The sequence below is a fragment of the Antennarius striatus genome, chromosome 11, assembly GCF_040054535.1.
Source record: "Antennarius striatus isolate MH-2024 chromosome 11, ASM4005453v1, whole genome shotgun sequence".
NCBI classification, from domain to species: domain Eukaryota; kingdom Metazoa; phylum Chordata; class Actinopteri; order Lophiiformes; family Antennariidae; genus Antennarius; species Antennarius striatus.
Window position 1 is genome coordinate 4485917 of NC_090786.1, and position 21670 is coordinate 4507586.

Here is a 21670-nt window from a genome sequence, read left to right on the forward strand (position 1 = left end):
TCCACATTTCAACATTTTCAAATCCACTTCCTCTTATAAAGAAAGGCGTCCATCACTCTTAATTTGTTCCTGTCGTATCCCTGCCTTTACATCCAAGCCTTCTTTTTTTTTTACATACTATTCTCAGCATGTGGAGCTCATGTTTTTTTAGATTTTTCTTTTTTTTTGTTTTTTAACCACGTGATCAAACCGGTTTCAATGTGATCCAGGATCCAAAAACGGCGTGAGATGTGAACGGACATCTTCCAGCCAATTAGAATCACCCCAGTATTCACCTAGGAAGTGGTGCAATTATAATAAACAACAATTAATTATTCAAATTATATGCGTTCCGTGTTCTTGACAGATTCTTTTTGTCTGTGTGTGTATGTGTGTGTGTGTGTGTGTCGGGGGGGGGGTGGGGGGCTTTTGGAACAGGAGCGGGCAATGCGCCTAAGGGAGGGGAGGAAGGGGGGGGGGCAGCCACACAGCGGTGAAGGAGACGCGCACCCGGAGAGGAGACGGAGGAGGGAGAGCTGCTCCCCAGTCGGTGTGTGAAGGAGCAGAAGAAGTACGGAGACCTGCTCACACGGACACACACTCGGCCCACTCCTGCAAAATCACACACTCACTCTCTCCTGCGCGCTCCCCCTCCTCCCTCTCTCTCTCTCTGTAACACACACACACACACACACACACACACACACACACACACACACACACACACACACACACACACTTTCCTCCCAGTCCCCCTTGGCTCTCTCTTTTCTCGTGCGCCCCGGGAGCGAGAAGAAACGCGAAAAAAAAAGGGGGGAAGAATGAGGAAGAAGTCCGCCGCGTTGCGCGCCTCGTCCCAACAAATGCGGGTTTGCTGATAAAGCGCCGCTCCGGTCATCCGATCATACAGGTCCGCTCTACATGGAAACGAGGACTCGGCAACAACGGAAAACAACAACAACAACAAATAAAGAAGCTGTCATTTCATGGGAAACCCTGACTCCTCTCCCCTTCGTCCGCGCGTCTCGCTCGGTGGATACGCCGCCTTGACCGCCGTATAAGAAGCTCCCTGCGTCTCCATTCGCGTTCTACACCGCTGGTTTACCTCTCTACTCTTCCTCCTCCTCCTCCTCTCACTCCTCGTACTGCTGCTGCAATTTGTTGAGCGCCACCGCTGATCTTTTACTACTGATTGTCCCCTCCAGCTTGTCGGACACTCTCCGGATCACAAAAGGTATGGCGTTATGCAGTTTTTCCCCCCCACACCCCGGGATCTGTGTTTTTATTTCCAGGAGACGGTGATGATGTTCGGTTAACGCTGATGAGGGGAGGTGGTGGTGGTGGGGGTCTTGGGATTGTCTTTCTCTGCATTGTCCGGGGAATGCAAGTTTGTTTTAAGGAGGGAGGATGGAGTGGAAGTGGAAGGGAAAGTGGATAGTGACACCTCCATGGAGCCCCCGGTTTGGGGATTTGAAAGCTTTACGCGTCGAAAGGATTTGGATGTGATGTGGAAACGATGTTTCCTCACCTCATCCACTCACACCACGCTTTCCACACTGCGCTTTTTCTTCCACTGATTCAGGAAATTGTAGAGAGATGACTGATGGTTTTTCAAGCACTGGTTGCAGTGGAAGATAGTCGCGTTTTTGTTTTGTTTTTTCATTTTCCATCGATCTTTTTATTAAAGAATTTGCTTCGAGTTTGGAAACCAGAACGTCCCATGAGGGTTTTTTTTTATTTTTTATCCCACGTTTTTTGCCATTCATTCCCCACTGCTCTCCTTACCTCTCATGTTCATGTCCGACCGCCTACCTCGATTATTTCTAGGGGAATAATTACGGATGCAGAGCACGTTCAGTTAACCACACTGGCACCCTTTTATAGGTCGTCAGCGTGGAAGTTAGGTGGCAAACATGCGCAGTCCGGCCTGAATTCCGCTTTCGGAGATGTTAATCCTCAAAAGGATGAATGAGCCAGTTGCTTTTAAAGCGCATTGGGATCCAACAATCGCGCTATTCTGCATGTCACCGGTGATCACTTGCGCCAGTCTGCGCAGAGCTGTGTGGGTCGATGGGGTGTCTTTGCGCCTCAGCGCAGGTTGACTTTGAATGGATTTCATTCATTTGGTTTTGTTCTTTTTATCATGAAAACCAACTGTATCTGGTTTTTTCCACTTTAAATGTACCATCCTAGGACAAATACATGTTTTACCTGCTATATGCTGTGAAAGGAGGATTAAGCTGTGGTAGATCTTGACGTGTGTGTTTGTGTTTGTGTGTGTGTAACTGTTTGCGTAAAGATGGCTCAGATTAAATAGGAGGAGGCAGAGGACAGCGTGACACCACAAGCGCTTTGGCACATCAGGCAGGTACCATCAAGGCTTTCCACGCAATTTTATTCCAGCTGACTTAACTCGATGTTTTATGTGCAAAAACACACGGCAACAATCCACTATGATGATATGAAATATTTATTTCCAACAATGAGATACTCCGCCGAAGGCCTTTGCTGCTTCATTGACGTTCCACCAGTGGAGCAGTTAAATATGAGGCTTCAAAATGAGGCATTTAGGGGTTCATTTTTAAGCATCACAAGAGAACTGGTTCAGATCAGCAGCAGTGATTAATTTTACAGTCAAAAACAGAGCTTTTTAAAAAATATATTTATTTATTTTACACCAGATTCAGGTCACCTCTCAGTGGGTTCATCAATCAGTGATTAGGCAATTTCTTAACTGGTTGAGAAGAGCATATAAAACACACACACACACACACACACACACACACACACACACACACACACACACACACACAGAGGCATGCAAGTTTCTCATGTCTCAGACTTGCAGCTGCTCTGGTGCAGCAACTGCTGGGTCACTGTTGTAAATAAGCTAAAGGTAATTAACTGAACGTCATCTAGAAGAAAAGAAGCACATGATGTGTGGTGCGAAAGACGTGGATATGTTTGAAAAAAAACCCACACTATTTAATGATTTCTTTTGTCACTGGAAACGTTTATCTCTGTTGTGTAACAGATTAATGCCAGCCTGAAATGTTGGCTTGTTTTTGTGCCAGGGTTCTCACAGGGTGGCGGGACTTTGTTTAAGCTTCTCTATCAAGTTATTTAAAGATGTAGTGACAATGTTTGCAGATATGAGAATAAAAGCTGCGTATCGACAATAAGGAGCCGAAACGTTAAAAACATCCACCTGAAATTGTTTGAATTAGTCATATTTATTTCAAGGGCAACCAGATGTCATCCAGATATTGTGTTCCCCTCGCAACAAGATGTTCCTTTGCTGTTCTGTGCAGTTGGGACCCTGTCCAGTGTAGTTACAGTAAACAGGGTCTCAAACTGTCAAGGACAGGTCGTGTTTCTGCTAACGCAAACTGAAGACAATATGGGAGAGAACGCAGAAGTGCGTCAGCAGATCAGCCATTTATTTATTCCCACAATTCAGTTGGAGCTACGACCTCTTGACTCATTCATGTTTTTCTGATTCTTTTATACCTGTATCACAAAGACATGAATTTGATTACACCAAGAATTTTAAAGTTGGATTTTCCTGAAGGATGACATTTTGACCTTCATCCATAACTCAAAAACTAATAACAATCTGAGAGGTATAGCCACCAGTTTCAAACCCTCAGGAAGGGTCTTTTTATTTGAAATCAATGTGCGAATTGATAGCTTGTCTGTTACCTTAGAATCCATCATAGGCCAATAATAGATAAATGCATCCTACTCCATTGTGGCTGAACATGAGAGCTGCTCACAGGCAGATCAAAATAAGAAGTATGTATTGTAGATTGTTGGCATGGATGTGTAGCATGGATTCTGTTGTGGTTTGTGGCTGATAGGCTTGTATCAGCCGAGGCTCAGCCCCCCCCCCCATCGGATGATAAGATCAGCGATAAAAGATGAACCCAAACAAGGTTGCATGCGAAGCATGGAGTCGTGCAGAACGGATGACGACAAGCACTCATGGAGGTCAATTTAAATGATTTATATAGCATATAAATGTGTTTGTGTCAGTGCGTTTTACCGTCAGCGCAGCCGACTTCCTCCCCGAGAGACCTGATGTGTAAAAGAAAAAACCTCTGCCGTTTGTTGTTTTGAGCATTGACAGACCAATCCAAAGCTGCAAAACACAACATTTCCATTTTCGAGTTGACGTGAAACGCGTTGGCAGCAAACGAGCATCAAGCCGGTGCGACGATAGCATTCTCGCTTTCTGCCCAACCCAATGATTGGGAGTTATTTCTTCTCATTCCTGTTTAATGTCTCGCTCTTAGATACATCTTGGAGTATTGGAAGTTTCCTCACTGATGCTAGCGTTGAGGAGAGTGCTGAAAGTAGAACAAAGCAGCAAAGTTTCTGATGGTAAAACCAAAACGTGGCTTAAAGACGCTAAAACGGTCAGTAAACTTCAGGCACCCAGTGGATAATCTAATTATCTTTGTCACAATGAACAGCCCCTTTCGGATAACTTTAATAAAGAAGGTTTTATTCAGTACGTCGTTAGCTTTTTATACCTTAAATAAATCAGAAGTTCAGAACCATGATGGCGTCTCCGTGTGTCAGGTGACACGTTTAGATAAATCCCCACAAAACTCAGATTTCAGAGCCACCAAAGTGAGAAATGCTGCGAGGTAGAGAGAAGATAGCCCAAGGATGGATTTCATCCAAAGCGTTTTCATTGCCAGCGTGTCTGTCCGCGTGCCATCGATGCTGTCACACCACCCACCATTAAAAGAAGGGTTTATACGCCGTTAGCTCGAGAGTCGCTGCTCGCCTTTGGCTGCTTCATCCTGCCATGAATGAAAGGAGCGACAGAGAGATGGGGAGTGATTTATTTGCTTTTGAACTTTTTAATGATTTTTTTTTTTTTTTCTTAATCTGCCCACACGATTCCCGCTCCTTTCCCAGAGGCTATCATCTCCCTCCCACATGTTCGCCACCTCCCAGATAGAGAGAGACACACACAGATAGTGTAGACAGGCAGGAGGACATCGTCCTGTCTCTGACGGTGTCAGCCTGATAGTTCCCTTCACTCCCAGTGTAATAACACGACCAAGAGGAATCTTGGCTCCAGGATTGGCTGCGAGGCAAATTCAGAGTTAAGGATGGCATGAACGGTAAATGTCGACCGTTAATCCAGCGTGTATTCTGTGTCACCCTCACACACATTCACACCTCGCAGCCTTCGAGTTTTGTTTCCTTATGGGAGATGAGGGTATTCAGGTGACCTCTGTCTTTTCCTTCTTGTTCTTCCCTTTCTTTCCACCTGTCTGTCCTTCTCCTCGGGGATTCATTAACTACCTCGCGTGATAAATCCCTCTCAGTCTGTTCATCTTTTATTAACTCTATTAATTTTATTTATTTTATCGTTTATTCTTGCCTGTAATGACAGCACCTCTGTCTTCCTCATTGTCTCTCCTGTAATCAGCTTCTGCCTTTAGAGACTCTTGAAGAATGAAACTATTGGAGCAAAGAAGGAGCATCTTTCCTCAATGTTTTTTTGGGGGGGTGTTTCTGAGCCTAGTATGGCGTTCAAGTCTACAGGACTAATTGTCTGTTGTTTTTGTAGCAGAAAAACTCATTCATGTACTCATTTTCAGCTGAAATGTTGTGGAGTTTAGTTAATTTTTTGTGACAAACATCTAAAAACTCTCAATTTCAATGTGAGTCCAGGCCCACTGGACCTGACTGTGGGAACTGTAGATCAGAATCATAACTTTGCTGGCTATTCCCACACTATTGTGTTAAAAGGACTTGTGTGTTGTGTTGATTGGCATGGATGTGTTTGTCAGGGTTGGTTTTTCTTTTCCATAAAATGCTCTATGCCAATGTTTGCCTTTCAAATCTCTCTACTCAAAGCAATAAAAAAAACCTTTTCAAACTCCTATTTGCTCAAGGCAAACATGGTTTATTTCACCCATGTCTTGATTGTGGTTGATTTTGTCCACAGACCTAACATTTTATCACTAAAAACAAATAGCAAATTGGCTTTTTAGTCCGCGTCGGGTTGGCTTTCCTCATGTTTTCCTCCTTCTGAAATGAAGCCAAGTTTTTGAGGTCGTTACAAGAGGGGAAAATCGTGGAGGGATATTCTGAAATCTGATCTTTCAATTACTAAATCCAAAATAGCAGCCACCGTACAGCAACTAAGCCTCTCTGGGATTAACATCAGACACAGAAACATACACCCCTGGGACTGATATTAGATAGGGCATCAATTTTACTTGGATCAAATAGCCATTAATGATTGTGAAGCAGAAAGAGAACCTCCCTCAGTCATTCCTGCAGTCCTACAACAAAACATAGCTATAAACAGAACAGGTGATTAACTGAAGTCATCTGCTGTGTAATCTCCTGATGGAGTGTAAAGTAATCAGGAGCGTGTAAGCAAGGTTTATCACGCATTGGTGTTCGTGAGGATGAATTGTAAGCGAGCTGACTGGTTCTCAGGAGAACGTATAAGGATAGGAACAGAAACTAGAGCACGGTTTGGTGTTTTTAAACCCCAAACCAGCTGGAAAATGACCAACACACCCTGCTCCGGTGCTCCACTGCAACCTCCATTTGTTTGTTCGAGGCCCGTGGAAGCACCCATGAATCTGTAATCTCAGAATTTCCATTCATTTTATTTTCTTGTGTATCCTTTTTAACAGGTCCATCATCGTGACATCAGAGCGATTGATAAGTCGTTCATGCATGAGCTGACGAGCCTACGTCGTTTTTTGGAACTAGCGGCGTTGCATTGTGAGCTTTTCAGGCGCTGGCAGGGTGATTTAAGATGAACTTTTGTCCATCAAGTCTTGTCTTTGAGAGCATCTTTGTGTGGAATGGTCATGCAGTATATTTAATGCATGACTTGATTGAACGTTGCCTCCTACAGTGGAAAAAAAAAATCGCTCCATCCATTTCCAGCATCATTGCCTTCGAGATGTTTTTACAACAATAACCAACGTCAGCTTCTTCTTTTTTTTTATGCTCCTCTTAAGCCACCACAGGAACAGGAAGCGTCAGGTATACTTTCTGAATCTGTTCGACTCCAGCTGGCGCCATTTCTCTTCCTAATGCTTCTTTTTTAATACAGTTTTCTCTACGATATAAAGACATATAGCTTTGACGCCATTAGCAGTGTATGTTCACAGAAAGGAAAACCATAAGTCATCTGTGCAATTTAGCATCTCTGACAGCTAACTGATGAGATTTTTCTTTTTATGCATTACTCTGGTGTATAGAGAAACTACTTAATGCGTTCTATTTTTAAGACAGCAGACGCTAAAGACAAAAAAAAATGGCATCCCAAGTGAAAACAAACCAAATCCCAAAGCGCGCTAAATTATTGATTACTTGGAAATGCCACACAAAGCTCTTTGTGCGACCACACAAGAAGACCACAGAGGGCCGGATCCCGTTAGACAAGAGGAGGCTGTTGTGTTATGAGCTTCCCTGAATCGACATTTAATCAAGTAGACACGTAATTTTGTTTGGAATTGATTTTTCTTGACATGTGAGCAAAATCTCTGATGCCACAGATGAACTCATTCAGTGCACGGCGGTCAGGTGGAGCACTTGTCACTCTTGGTTAATTCAAAATGTTTTAAATTCAACATCAGTGGCTTGATTATGTTTTCAGGAGTAGCTGATCTGTGGAGCAAGCATCAATTGACAACATCACTCGAGGCCAAACACGCACGACTTAAATGTGTACGTTGTAAGAATGAACACTGATTGCATCCTGTGCTGTGAAAATGGATCGTGTGATGTTCTGTTAGTGTCAGACCCCCCAGAGGATCTCCGCACGTAACGCCAGAGAAACTGTGGTTCTCATTGTTAAAGAATTTACAGCTTTGTCTATACCAGAGGAAAAATAACAGGAGGGTACTGATGTAATTATTGATGTGGGTAGAAGAGTGCTGCGTCTGCATGAGCAGCTGGACGAATGATTGCAAGCAGGACTGTACAGGAAGCCTGTTGGAGGATGATCATTGTTTGCGGTCCTGTTATTGATCTCAGATTAAAAGGATGCAATGCATTTGTATGCAGCAGTAGGAAAAGTTTGTTCTTGGTAATTGCCGGTACAAATGTGAGGCTGAGTAAAGACTGCATATATTGGAGTGATCTGGTCACGTTGTGGTATGTATAAAATATTTAGTGTTTTTTTTATCGCTAAAGAAGCTGAAACTCTTCACCTTTACATTCCTCTCCTCATATCACTGAATAAATTCCTAACAGACGTCACGTAAATAAGTTAAATAATGCACGATTCTCGTGTTGAAAATAAAGACGCGGGCTAGCCTCAGGCTAACTCGGGTACAATGCATTACATGGTAACATGTTTAATATTGCACGTGGTCCCTCATGAATAAGTGAATAAAATAAGAAATAAAGCACCTAGCTAGCAGTGCTGTCAAAGTTTTGACAAGTAGTTTAGTTCACTTCTCATTTTCCGCAGCCACTTAACCCATGTGTGGTGTTTTCTGTGGTGGTTTTGAACCTTTGACCTCCTCACTGTGAAGCAGCAGCCTGTTCTACAACAGCTCAATCGGTTCAGATTGAAACCCACAGGTAATAAATGGACACATGCATTCAATTTTGTCAAGTCCGTGAGTGCGTCTTCGCTCATTTGTCTTGTATTTTTATCTGTATCCCCTAAAAACCCAGAGGGGAAGGCGTGTGTGTTAGTGTGTCTCTGTCTCAAACTAGTGTTTAAATATGAAATTCTCTTTCATCTGATTGCTTTCTCCTTTCCAGCCACACACTGGCCCACCGTGCAGCTGTGAAATGATTGTGAATTGATTCCCATTACCTTTGAGGTGCCGTGCAGCATAGCAGACTCAGCTCAGGATTCCACTGCGAACAGCTCAGGATTCCACTGCGAACCGCAGCACGGTCACGTGTTCCCAGTCGTTCCCAGTTAGGGCTCTCCAGGGAGAAACATGCTTAACCACCAGACAACCCCGTATCCTAGAAATTCTGTTTATAAACCAATTTAGAACAACCCTTGCTTACGAAATAGATCTCCTACCACACATCAGCCCGATACGGAAACATTAATGTATCTACTCTTCATCCTTTCCCGCAAAGAGCTTTGTAATTGTCCCGATAAGAGAGCTTTATCAAGTGTAATATTGTTATATATTGCATGTGCCCTTTCATATTCAGACATGAGGACTTGTAAGTGCAGAGTTAGAATTTCATGACTAAACCCAATTACAAATAGATGGATTATTTTCCCCGTGGAGAATGACTCAACAATGTGAAATTATCTTGTCATACGTATGCGGTAACCACTGAATCTGTGTTGGGCTACAGGGATGTGTTTACTGAATTAATTTTAAGATAATTATGTTTTATTCTATATTCTCTGGTTGTGATTTAAGGTGTTGAACACTGATTTGTGTCTCCATGAGGGATCTGGTAGTTGTTTTTAGAGGTATGCGTATTTGCAGCTCTAAAATCCCTGTTATTTATCTCTATCAGTTTTGGTTATCTTATCAAAGAATTTTGGAAATTCAGCTTGGAATAAAAGTCAACTGGACCGTTACCAGGAAATAACACGCTTGGCATGGCTTGGTGAGGAACAGCGGGGCAGTAGATGTGGGAGTCGTCTTCGAAATCAATACCTCTGAGCTCCAGTCTTTTTTTGAACATGCAAATTAAAAAGGAGGGACTAATGCTAAACATATCCGCCATTTATCAGGTCTGTGAAGATCCAGTCTGATTTGTGTCCTCCTCTGTTCTCTCTCAAGGGTTAACATCTCCATCAAGTGTCCGTCTCCAGTGCCGGTCCGGAAGTCAACATGGGCCGCCGGGATCGCCACTCCCTCCTGTCCCCTGGCTTGAGGCTCGGGGTCGTCATGGTGATTCTCCTCCTCAAACTCCATCCCTCAGCGGCCGGCACCATCCCAGAACAGAGCCTGGGCGGCTCTGTTTCCGCTGTGTCCACAAATAAAACTGAATGCAGCAAGGCTGAAGCGTGCTCAAAGGGGGTGATCTTACCAATTTGGGAGCCCCAAAACCCATCGTTTGGCGACAAGGTGGCCCGGGCAACCGTTTACTTTGTGGCTCTGGTCTACATGTTTTTGGGCGTGTCGATCATTGCGGATCGATTCATGGCATCGATAGAAGTCATCACATCCCAGGAAAAGGAGATCACCATCAAGAAACCCAACGGGGAGACCACCACCACCACTGTCCGCATCTGGAACGAGACCGTCTCCAATCTGACCCTCATGGCTTTGGGCTCTTCAGCTCCAGAGATCCTGCTATCCGTCATAGAGGTCATAGGTCACGGGTTCGACGCTGGCGCACTGGGCCCCTCCACCATCGTGGGCTCGGCAGCATTCAACATGTTCGTCATCATCGGGCTCTGCGTGTACGTCGTGCCCGACGGCGAGACGAGAAAGGTCAAGCACTTGCGTGTCTTCTTCGTCACTGCCACCTGGAGTATCTTTGCCTACATTTGGCTCTACCTGATCCTGTCTGTCATCTCACCTGGTGTGGTGCAAGTGTGGGAGGGGCTGCTCACATTCCTCTTCTTCCCCATCTGTGTGGTATTTGCCTGGGTGGCCGACCGCCGCCTGCTGTTCTACAAGTACGTCTACAAGCGCTACCGGACCGGCAAGCAGCGGGGCATGATCATCGAGACCGAGGGAGACCGCCCACTTCCTTCCAAGGTAACCTCACCAGAATCAAATTGAGTTTTTTTAGTATTCATTTTGTAGTTTTGACTTCACAATCAACAAAGTTGTTTTCAGAAAAGCTGTTACTGGGATTAAAAAATGACTAAAAAACTAAAAAGTGTCAGAAAGGGCAAGACAGACCAAGACCGGTGATGATGTTACCAATGGAATGATGAATAGCAATAAATTGTGCAAGTGTTGAATTTTCCTTTTCATTACCCTCTTATGAGGAATCCAGCTGTCACAATGGGATCTCCCTCTTTTCCAAAGGCACAATAGTTGGAGAACAGCCAAACCAACAGCTAATTAATGTGTCTGTCGACGTCGAAACATGCAGTGGAAAAAAAAAGAAGCAAAGTAGCAGATAAGACATTCAGCATCGGCAGAAGTGAATTCATGAATAAGGGGATTTTTGTAACAATTACCTTTACGACTGAGTGGAATTCTGCCAAGGTGGCGTTGTGCACTGCGGTATCTGTGGGGTACATTTATCCACCATTCCCTTATTTCACTCTGTCAGTGTCAGACACTTGTGTTATCATTCTTGTCATTTCTTTGAAATTAATGATTGAGACGTCATGGGTCCACAAAGACCACTTTGCATTCTTGCGCCCATCTGAAAAAGAAATGTCTGAACCACAACAGTTGTACCCGAGGGGGGAGGACAAATAATTTAGTTTGGAATGAACAATTCCTCATCCCTCACTCGAGCGTTTCATCAATAAATCCGTACCCGAAGGAAAACAGTCTTTCGGTGAACAGAACCACTTTGAGAGAAAGGGATGGATGAACAATAGATGAATACAGTATCTACTCGTGGGTAGTTCTGGAAAATCATGTTGTTTAATAAATAATATCAATGTAGTGCAACTTTATCAACCTGATTCGTCTCAGTTTAAACATTTATACTAACAAAACATCTAGGATTGAAGGGATGTACCAGTTTCTTAGGATACAACATCCACCTTTATTCCTCCTTGTTGTTTCTGTAAGACATTTTTGGCAGTCCCATAATTCTCACTTAATAGAGTGCCAGAAATGTTCGCCTTCAGATCTGTAGTACTGCTCCAAAACCTTACATCAGCAGCACTGATTAAATTGCTTTCTTTATCACTACAAGGTGGACATTGAGATGGATGGGAAGATGCTGAACTCTCATGGCGTTGACTTCCTGGATGGTCCGCTGGGGTTGGATTTAGATGAGAAGGACCTGGACGAGGAGGAGACCAGGAGAGACATGGCCAAGATCCTGAAGGAGTTAAAACAAAAGCACCCTGACAAGGAGGTGGGTAACCATGTCAAAGGATTTCCATCTCTAATAAACCATACCGTACCCAGCGTTCCGGTCAGGGTTATTGTTCTCTATGTTCTGTTGTTTTTTTTTAATGGGAAATTAAATGACAAGATGAGCATCAGCAGATCATGTTATTCCTATTTGCTTCCATTATCATAGTCATTCTTGTGATGAATGCAGCCCAAGGCTCTCAGATTAATTTTGTAATGGCACTTTTTGAAAAATAAATTCAAGGGGAAACTGAACACGTATGTATTAAATGTAAATGTAGAGGGAAAAAAAGCGAACGCGGAAATTGTAATTTTGACATTGGAAATCCATTTATGTGGATCAATCTGATTGAATCGGCGTGATAAATGGTTTTGTTTTGTGTGATTGCTGCAGTCATATTGAAGACAAATAGAGTCCTATACTGTCTTGTTGGGTGGAAAGTGTATAGTGCATTACAGTTTTAAGATATTGGAAACTAGATGTAATAAATTCTTTTATTTTTTGGTTTATTTTTCATAACAGCAGTATTTTATTGCTGTCAAATATGGTGTGGCTCAGATTGTTCTGATCCTCGCTTCTCTATGCTTGAAGGTTTAGAACTAGAGAGCAAACGAACATAATGACATGGAAGCTCTTTCATATGCACAGGAGCCTTTGTGAATGAGTTTTGACACATTTCCACTCAGTTCTGTGCAGTTTGCCATTGAGACTCAATGATCTTTCCACAAAAAAGCAGCTTTTTTTTGTCTCAGGGTAATATTTTGGACTATTGTCTTGTCATTGCTGGTACTTTTATCCTATAGTAGTTGTTGTATCTGAGAGAAGTAGTGTCCCAGAGCTCCAGAGTTGGTCCTCCTCTCCCTACTACATTCTTGTTTTGTTTTTGATCCAAGCATCAGTGCCGGTGCCACCCTTTTTCTGGCTGACCTAATAGGGAAGGAGATGAGAGATGCTTTTAATGGAACATTCTGTACATAGCATTTCTTTTCCTCGACATGTTGCTCAAAACAAAACCACTACTGCAACAACTGAAATGATAATAAGAAGCTGTTCCTGTTTCGTTCAGACACAGCTGTAAGACATCACAAAACCCTTGGAAATAAAATTCATAGAGATATCCTCTAGTGACATATCACACTGATCTTCGACTGTCAAGTGTTGTATTCGTCCATGTGACGAGGTAACACACCTCTGCTCCTGTTGGAGAAACACCGTATGAACTGGGATTGCATTTAGAGACCATCGTCTTTTCTTTTTTTTTTCTCACTAGGTAGAGCAGCTCATCGAGCTTGCCAACTATCAAGTCCTCAGCCAGCAGCAGAAGAGTCGTGCTTTCTATCGATGCCAGGCCACCCGGCTAATGACAGGCGCTGGCAACATCTTGAAGAAGCACGCCGCCGATCAGGCAAGAAAGGCCGTTAGCATGCATGAGGTTCGCTCGGACGCCGGTGAGAACGACCCCATCTCAAAGATCCTGTTCGAGCCCGGTTCTTACCAGTGCCTCGAGAACTGCGGCACAGTGGCTGTAAACGTATTGCGACGCGGTGGCAATTTGAACAAAACCGTTTCTGTGGAATACCGGACGGAAGACGGCACCGCCAACGCCGGCTCGGACTACGAGTTCACCGAGGGCGTGGTGGTCTTCAAGCCCGGCGAGACCCTGAAGGAGATCCGTATTGGTATCATCGATGATGACATCTTCGAAGAGGATGAGAACTTCCTGATTCACCTTTCCAACGTCAAGGTGCTGACATCAGAAGGCGAGGAGCCCGAGGAAGGCGACTCAGCTAATCACGTGGACTCGGTGGCATGTCTCGGCTTACCCTCCACGGCGACCGTTACTATCTTCGACGATGACCACGCCGGTATCTTTACGTTTGAGGAGCCCGTGTGCCACGTGAGTGAGAGCGTCGGCACCATGGAGGTGAAAGTGCTGAGAACATCGGGGGCTCGCGGCGTGGTCATGCTGCCTTACAAGACGATGGAAGGAACGGCGCGAGGCGGCGGAGAGGACTTTGAAGACACTCACGGCATCCTGGAATTTCAGAATGACGAAATCTTGTGAGTAGCTTCAAATTTGTGTCACGATGGTAATTGTTAAATGTTTTTATTTTCGTGATCGTGATTCTGCAAACGTCGCTGATGATGAGAAAGTGAAGGCGTGAGTGTGAGGTGGTGGTGGTGGCGATGATCGATGAGGCGGACTGCTCTTAGGGGACCTCACAAAACAATGACTCCTCAACCCTCGATGTCCTTTTCCCTTTTCCTTGTACTTTCCACCTCCATTGAGTCCTTTTCTTCCATCTTCTTTTGCTTTTTGCTTTGTCTTCCGCTGCTTTTTTAGTCGTCTATAGCTGTAATTGATTCCCACATCGCGGTAAACGCCATAGGATCAGCCATATTCATCTTTCCTTTGACCTAACCTAATGGATGTGCACGAGATGTGTTGGAGTGTTCTAAAGTAAGACACTCAGGGGACAACCAGGAACAGCCGTTTGCGTGAATTAACAGCAGGGAAGAAGGAGTGACGATCCGGTCAACTTGTTCTGGACACGCAAAGTCTTTTTAAGAATGTCTGTCATCATTTTCGGTGGGTTTACACCATGAGAGAACACTTCAGAAAAACCAGTCACGCAATCAGCTCGTGGCTTTTTGTTGTCCGTCTTCTGTGAAAAGGACCAAACTCCGTTTATGGATTTGGTAATCAGGCTCTAGCAACTCAGACGTTGACAGCACTGCAGAAGTGATGGGAAGTTGACAGGAAATCATCTTAACTGTGTGTTAAGGGTTGTCTGCTCCTGATTGCATTCTACTATTGATTTGACCTTAAGCGTCTGGTCATGCAAACACTTTGCCTCCATGCATGCATATGCGTACAGCTGAAGTACTGATGTGTTCTGTCTGGTGGTGAGAGGGAATTTATGCTTTTCATAAAACACTGGTGGAAAATAGGTTTTTTTCCATTTATTTTCCAATAAATGACTCATTAAGGTGCGTTGTTGGTCTGTTTTAGCGTGGGATCATTCTTCATGTCACCACAATTTACTGTTTGCAGTTAAAACCTTCCTAAAGGTGGCACAGCTTTAGTTAGAATACAATTAACATCTTTCAGCAGTTGGTCGTATATAATCATAAGTCGCAGCACAATTGATCTGGAGTCAGTCAAATTGATTTTATTAATCAAAATGCAACCTAACTTTTTTCATATTGTGATTTTAGTTTTGAGATTTCTAGAAACTGTTTTTGGCTTTAGATCAAATCGATTTGGATTGATTCCTTGTCATCTGGGAGAGGAAAGCTTCTGCAACAGTAGAACCTGCTGCTGCTGGGAAACTACAGGTTGTGGATCTGATATGGAAACAAGTCGTAACCCGCAGAAGGGCGGACTGTAGAGCTCTGGCGCTCTTCAGCATTAGTATCTGTGTGTTGCCTTGGAAACAAAATGCTTGCTAACAGTTCTTGTTTGAAAGTCTTCTGATTGTGATGAAGAAGGGTTGTACTGCACTAACATGAAATGACGTGTGTTGTCATGATGAATGAATGGGAGTGATGCTGTTTGAGGAAAAGTAGTTTGAAACACGCTGCCTCTCAGTTTGCACAGTTTTCAAGCAGACGTCTGTGACTGACATCTCGGTAACATCTTTGGTGAGTCATTTAAAAAATGTGGCCACAACTTCATTTTGAGGTTCTTTAGGCGATACATGACGGATATCTCAGCATTCAGTCTGCAACTGCAGAAGCAAGCTATAAAAGTTACAAACTGTTCCTTTATTATTTAATACTTCAAAGACTTTAACCCAGCAGACAATAATAATATATAATATACAAATGTAATGTTACACTTTTTTCTGGATAATCATGTAGATATTTTTAATATTCTAAAGAGACTGCAAAGATACTTTCTCCCTGAGCCGAACCTTTAAAGCCAATAAAATTTGGCTTTATCTGACTCATCAAGGTTATGAATTTGCACTATAGAGTTTGTATATGGAGTATATATGTAAAATAAACTGCAGAGGCTGTCAGTGACTATTCATTTGAAGAAGCCTGCTTGGTTTGTTCTTTGTCTTCTGGGTAAAGTGTCACACCTTTTCATGTGGTTTGAGTTAAAAATAGATGCTGTGGCGAAGCACTTTGTTGTGCTGTTGACAGAAACTGCAAGCAAATATCGCAAATTTAGGTCAATTATATAGTATTTGCTAAGTAAATTGGAGCATTTCATACCATTTATATCCTACATTAATTATATTTTCTATAGAATATATGTATTGTTGTAGAAACAAACAACATCCCATCAACCAGGACCCTGCATTTGTCCCTGGAGGGAAAAGCTGTGGACATTTTTACCACAAGAAAATGAGCATTATGAAATAGCTTTTCTAAATAGGGCTGCCTGCAGGCTAATTCTACCCTGATTCTGTTTCTCAGTGGATGGATGGCAGGAAAGGATGGAGTGAATCAGAGAGACGAAGGAGAAACTTGCAGAGTTGTTGAAGTTTCACACTTGCCGTTATTCCTAGACTCTTAACGTTTCTCTTTCTGTAATAGACGAGGTGTGATTTGTCTCAGGAGTGCTTCGGGACGACTCGCCTGTTGTTCGCTTTGAACCGTGGAAAGGTTTACGAGTGGGAGAGGAAGATGGGGAGAGCGAGAGAAACGGAGAGAGAATGCAGACGACGTTCCAGCACAAGGAACTCATCAGATCATCATGTGACAAAAAATACCAGCTCAGTGTGTGTGTGTGTGTGTGTGTGAGTTGTGTATGTGGTGCTGTTATATCTTTCTTGTCGCACAATAGATCAATACAGAAAACAGACTCTGACAGTCCTGTGAGACGGTGCTTTGCCTTTTTCAATAACTTTCCCATTGTCACAACATACTGTAGTAGCACCATTGCTTCTATTCCACAGGGACCATTCCCACCACACCCATGTGTTCATATCAATAACTGCTACTTGACATTGACCTGACACTGCAAAAAAAATAAAAAAATAAAAATCACTCATCACAAGCTTTTGTGGGATAATTCAGCCCAGAAGTGGTGATTTTTTTTATTTGACGATTTTTCATCTGGCCGTTTCTTGAAAATGACGACAGATGAAACCAACGCCCCAGTTCCAGCTGAAAATAGTAGGAAGGATTTTTTTAATTATTATTACATCCATGATTTAAAAAAAATATCCTTCCTATTTCACATTTATACCTCAAAAGAAAGGAAATACATGAAACTGCATATGAGGGTAGAATTATTTTACTTACAATTTCGTGTCCCTTATAACCTATCATACTGGAAGACATCTCTGCTTTAAACTAGCTTTAGTATCACACAGGAAGCGGTTTCATCCAGACCATTTTACAGCGGCTTAAGTGGTTCTATTTTTATTATAGGTGGTCCAGTTGGGATTACCTGACCACTTAGTACAAAATAGGTCGACAATTCAGCTTTTTTTTTATTTTTTATAGCTTTTGAATTGAAGCTGTATTTTTATACGGCGGACAGCCAGGTTGGATTTGCTCAGTGAACCCATGCTGTGTGGTTCGTTAGCTGTCAGCGAAGCAGCGTTTGATTCACACACATTAAAGGCAGAAGAGGTTTTTTTTTTGGTTTTTTTAAAGAGAGAAGCGTGCAGGTACATCCACGGGATGGTTTCGCTGGATTTGTGTTTTATGGTGTTACTTTTTTTTTTTTGACCCCCGGAGGGAGTGAATACATGGATACTCTCTCAAAACACACGCCCACACACACACACACACACAGACACACACAGGCGGTTATGCAACTGCCATAAACAGGCAAAGAATGAAATTAGGCATCGTGTTACATGTACACACAAAATAGACTTCTTCACACCCTAATAACCAACACAGATCAGCTTTTTCAGATACAGAAGCTCCATGTGAGCTGAGTGTTCTGCATTCAAACATGTATGTGTGTGTTTTCCTTTTTAAATATACTAATTTCCAGAGCTCCTGATAGTCTAAGGAAAGTTTTTCGAAGTCTGCATCAAACGTAAAAGTTGTTCATGCTGCTGAGATCACGGATTTATCTGTATTTATTGCTCGTCAGAGATCGCATCCTTTTTTCCTTTTCACCACCACCCCCTCCCTTGTCTGATGTCATAACAGGGCACTGCAACAGTTTGGGCATAATTACCCCATCAGTGAGTCACATGTGCAGAATGGAGCCCATCTGAGACTTTTTAAAGAGATGTCTTCAATCTTAAATGCCAATCGCACAAGTACCCACACAACCAACGCTACATCACACCAGAAAAATCTGCCTCCATTTAAATGTTTTCTTTAACAATGTGTTCAGACCTGGAAAAAAAAACATGTTTAAATATGCTTGTTTGCCTGTAAACACACAATAAAATCACTTCAGGCGACATGCTTGTGTGTGCACGCACACACACACACACACACACACACACACACACACACACACACACACACACACACACACTGAAATACTCCTCCTCACACTCATACCAAAGAGGTGTTGTATGGTAATCAGCCCTGATGAGGTCGAAGGGCCGCCACTGCGCACATGTACTCGCGCCATCCCTCTGCGGCGGCGTCTACATAAAGAAAAGCTGAATTAATAAGCGGAGGAAGATAATGAGCGTTATGGGAGGACCGCGCTTGTAATGGATACGTGATGAAAACTGAGTGGGACTCTGCTTGTGCGTGTGCTTTGCATTGATTTGCATTTTAATAAATTTGTCTTCATCCTCGATAAATGACACAAACTGTAAAATCATATCTGCCTGACAGCATTAACACGTGTACATGTGCACGCCACGGATGAGGCGTGAAGATTCTCGCGTTCCAGATTACACGGTATTAACATCCACACCTGTTACTGCATCCCTTTGTGTTTTCACACCAGCGTCTGTTTGGCCCAGAGCATGGACACTATTGTGTTTATTAAAATAAAGAAAACAAATCTAAATCTAATAATCATTTCTGTAAAATCCTCGACGTCCTTTCCTTTCCCACTAACATATGTCTTGGAGAAGACAAGGAGATAAATAGATTAAGCAGCAGCTTGACAAATGAATCCTGGAGCTTCCTCCACAAAACACCATCGCCTTGACAACCACTCGGATGAAGAGAGAGAAATGGTGAGATGCAGACAGAGCGGGGATGCAGAGCGAGTGAGGAAGAGGGTGGTCTGCTGCAGAGCTTCAGAGAAGAGAAGAGAAAATATATAGGCTGAGAGATCAGACGGGAAAGTAAATTCTCTTTTTATTTGCTCCCTTTGTTGCCAAATGTGTCCTCTGGTTTTTGTAAAGTGTTCACAGTTACCGATTTGGAGAGTTTCTGCGGTGATAAAAACGAGGATGGCCGTTGTTTCCCAGCATTTTCTACATCAGACAACATCAGCAAAGTGAAATTCTAAGAATTGGATCAACTGAAAACCATCCATCCATCCATCCATCCATCCATCCAGCCATACTTATTTCACTCCCTGTGTTCTTTCAGCTGCCACAGTGAAGGGTCATCCATTTATTTATTTATGTATTTACCAGTCACACCCATTCTCCAGTGATAGCTCGGTTTCTAATTCCATAGGAATCCAGCCTGTGAAACGAGTACGGGTGGTTGAACCGGCCGAGGAGGGATCGCCTTTTCAGTCTTTTAGTATTTGATGTCGCAGCTGGGAGCTGTGGATCTCGCCCACAAAGCCTCACAAAGACAAGCGGCGGCTATAAATCTAAAGGGAGGACAAAGGGTTCAGAGGTCTGTGTGTGTGTGTCCACGTTCAATGCTTTTATTGTGAAAAGCCAGACGATAAGGCTTTATCTCATATCAGAAGGAGCTCGTCTTGGTCTGAAACTCCTAATCCCACTCTGGGGGGAGTTCTACACAGACACTCTTAAAATCGGTGGGGAAAAAATCCCCGCTTTTCATTAGCGTGGAGGGAGGAGGGAGGGACTCCACCTCTCCTGTAAAGTATGGGGGGAGGAATTATTTATTATGATGAGGAGGAGGAAGATTCAAACCTGTGGCATCTTCGCTCGCAGGCCTACAGCTCAGCGCTACAAGGGAAACGCTTTAATAAGAGAACTGCATCCCCCGCCTGTCCACCTGTCTGCCCTAAGTAGTTTTAATGGATGACAGCGAACAGCCTAATGCTGTTATGCTGATGTTAATTTTGGCCAGCAGGGCCGGTGATATTAGAACCCAACCTCACTGCGTTATTTATCCTCCATGTAACTCACACAGACACCCCAGAGGTAGGAGGACGGCCAAGTGTGTGTGTGTGTGTCATCTGAAACAGATCTATCATCATTGTTTATGCCCTGGTTTATTTCATTTGAACATGTTCTGTCTCTTCGTAGTGTTCTGCTACCTGAAGCCTGGAACTTTTTTTTTTTTTTGGAGGGGGGGGGGTAGTGATAGACTCAGTTTTCTCACCGGTTATTTTAAATTTGGCTTCACGTTTGGATTTGGTTATGTTGTGGCTTTTATGGGTCATGTGTTTCAAGTAAGACAAAGATTGAAAGCAGACTTTGAGAAGCTAATGGTCAGGAATGGATGGAAGGAATAAAAAAAAAGGGGGGGGGGGGATCTTCCCGGAATCCTTACTCATTCAGGAAAAGCTTCTTCACGGTGGAATTAATACAACCGGTGTGATCGCTTTTTTAGTGGATTATGTAACTTTTTTAAAATAGGAAACAAGTTCAGGATTTACCAGCCGTCGTCTATCTCTGAATCGTGTGAAGAGTTTCTTTTTGGACAAATGTAAAGCCAAATGGGATATTGTGAGAAAACTGTGTGACTGTGTGTGAGGTAAACACACATCACTGAAAAGAAAATCACAAAGGTTCAGACCCTGGAAAGGATTTAATGAAAAGCAGAAAACTCCTCATCCCTAAGGAGCAGCACCAGTTGTATATGCTGCAGTGTGCATGCCAGGCCAGTAGTGAGCAGTGTAATCAGATTTTTTTATTTTTTTTAATATTCAGGTGGACAGATACAAAAAAGTAATAGAAATCAAAATCTAAACATCCAATGAGTCACATCAGGACCCAAAGAGGTCGATAAATGCTGGGTTTTTTATACGCCGGTTCAACCTGAATGAACCATATTTGGCTTCATATTCCACAATAAACTTCTGTGTGCTGCATGTTTTCAATTTACTCATAACCACCTGCTCCGCCCGCAGAACGTACTGGCTTTACTTTTCTTTTTTTCACAGCATGCCATTCTATTAGTGCAGTGTTGCTGTGGGTAACCGCGGCGGAGGCTGGTGCAGTATGCGGTCAAACGTTGCCAGTTGTAAAAAAGCTCAGACCATTTCACGCTCAACTGGGCCTCTCTTCTTCCTCCCTCTCTCTCTTTTACTGCTGCCTATTGTGCCGCACTGACAGGGTTAGCAGGAAGGAGTGAAGGAACGAGTGAGTAATCAATAAATGTAAAGAAAAAGTGGGATGATAAAGGAAAGAAGGTGGGGTGATGAATGGGGAAAGAGAGAAAGCTGCACAAAGAAATGAAAGGAAAAAGGAGAGGAAGAAAGCCGCAACATGTATTCATCTATATTTTAAATGGTTCCTTTCTTGTCACCGTTCCTCTCCTCGACGTTAAAGCGATGGATGCTGACGTTGTCAACAGGTTCAACTTTGTGGTTAGTGTACAAAGCGAGGTCACCCATTGGCTATAGGGAGGCTAGCTAAGAGCTAAAGGCTGAACGTCTGTTAAATAA

The 21670-nt window shown here is 43.2% G+C and overlaps 1 protein-coding gene across 1 annotated transcript in view; it reads left to right on the forward strand.

Moving 5' to 3' along the window:
- The first annotated feature begins 775 nt into the window (after positions 1 to 775).
- slc8a1b (solute carrier family 8 member 1b) overlaps positions 776 to 21670 on the forward strand; it is an 81346-nt gene continuing 60451 nt past the window's right edge. The window contains exons 1-4 of the mRNA XM_068327679.1: positions 776 to 1213; positions 9744 to 10670; positions 11797 to 11961; positions 13232 to 14022. Coding sequence (XP_068183780.1) covers positions 9795 to 10670; positions 11797 to 11961; positions 13232 to 14022 — 1832 coding nt within the window. The 5' untranslated portion in view covers positions 776 to 1213; positions 9744 to 9794. The remainder of the gene's footprint in view (positions 1214 to 9743; positions 10671 to 11796; positions 11962 to 13231; positions 14023 to 21670) is intronic.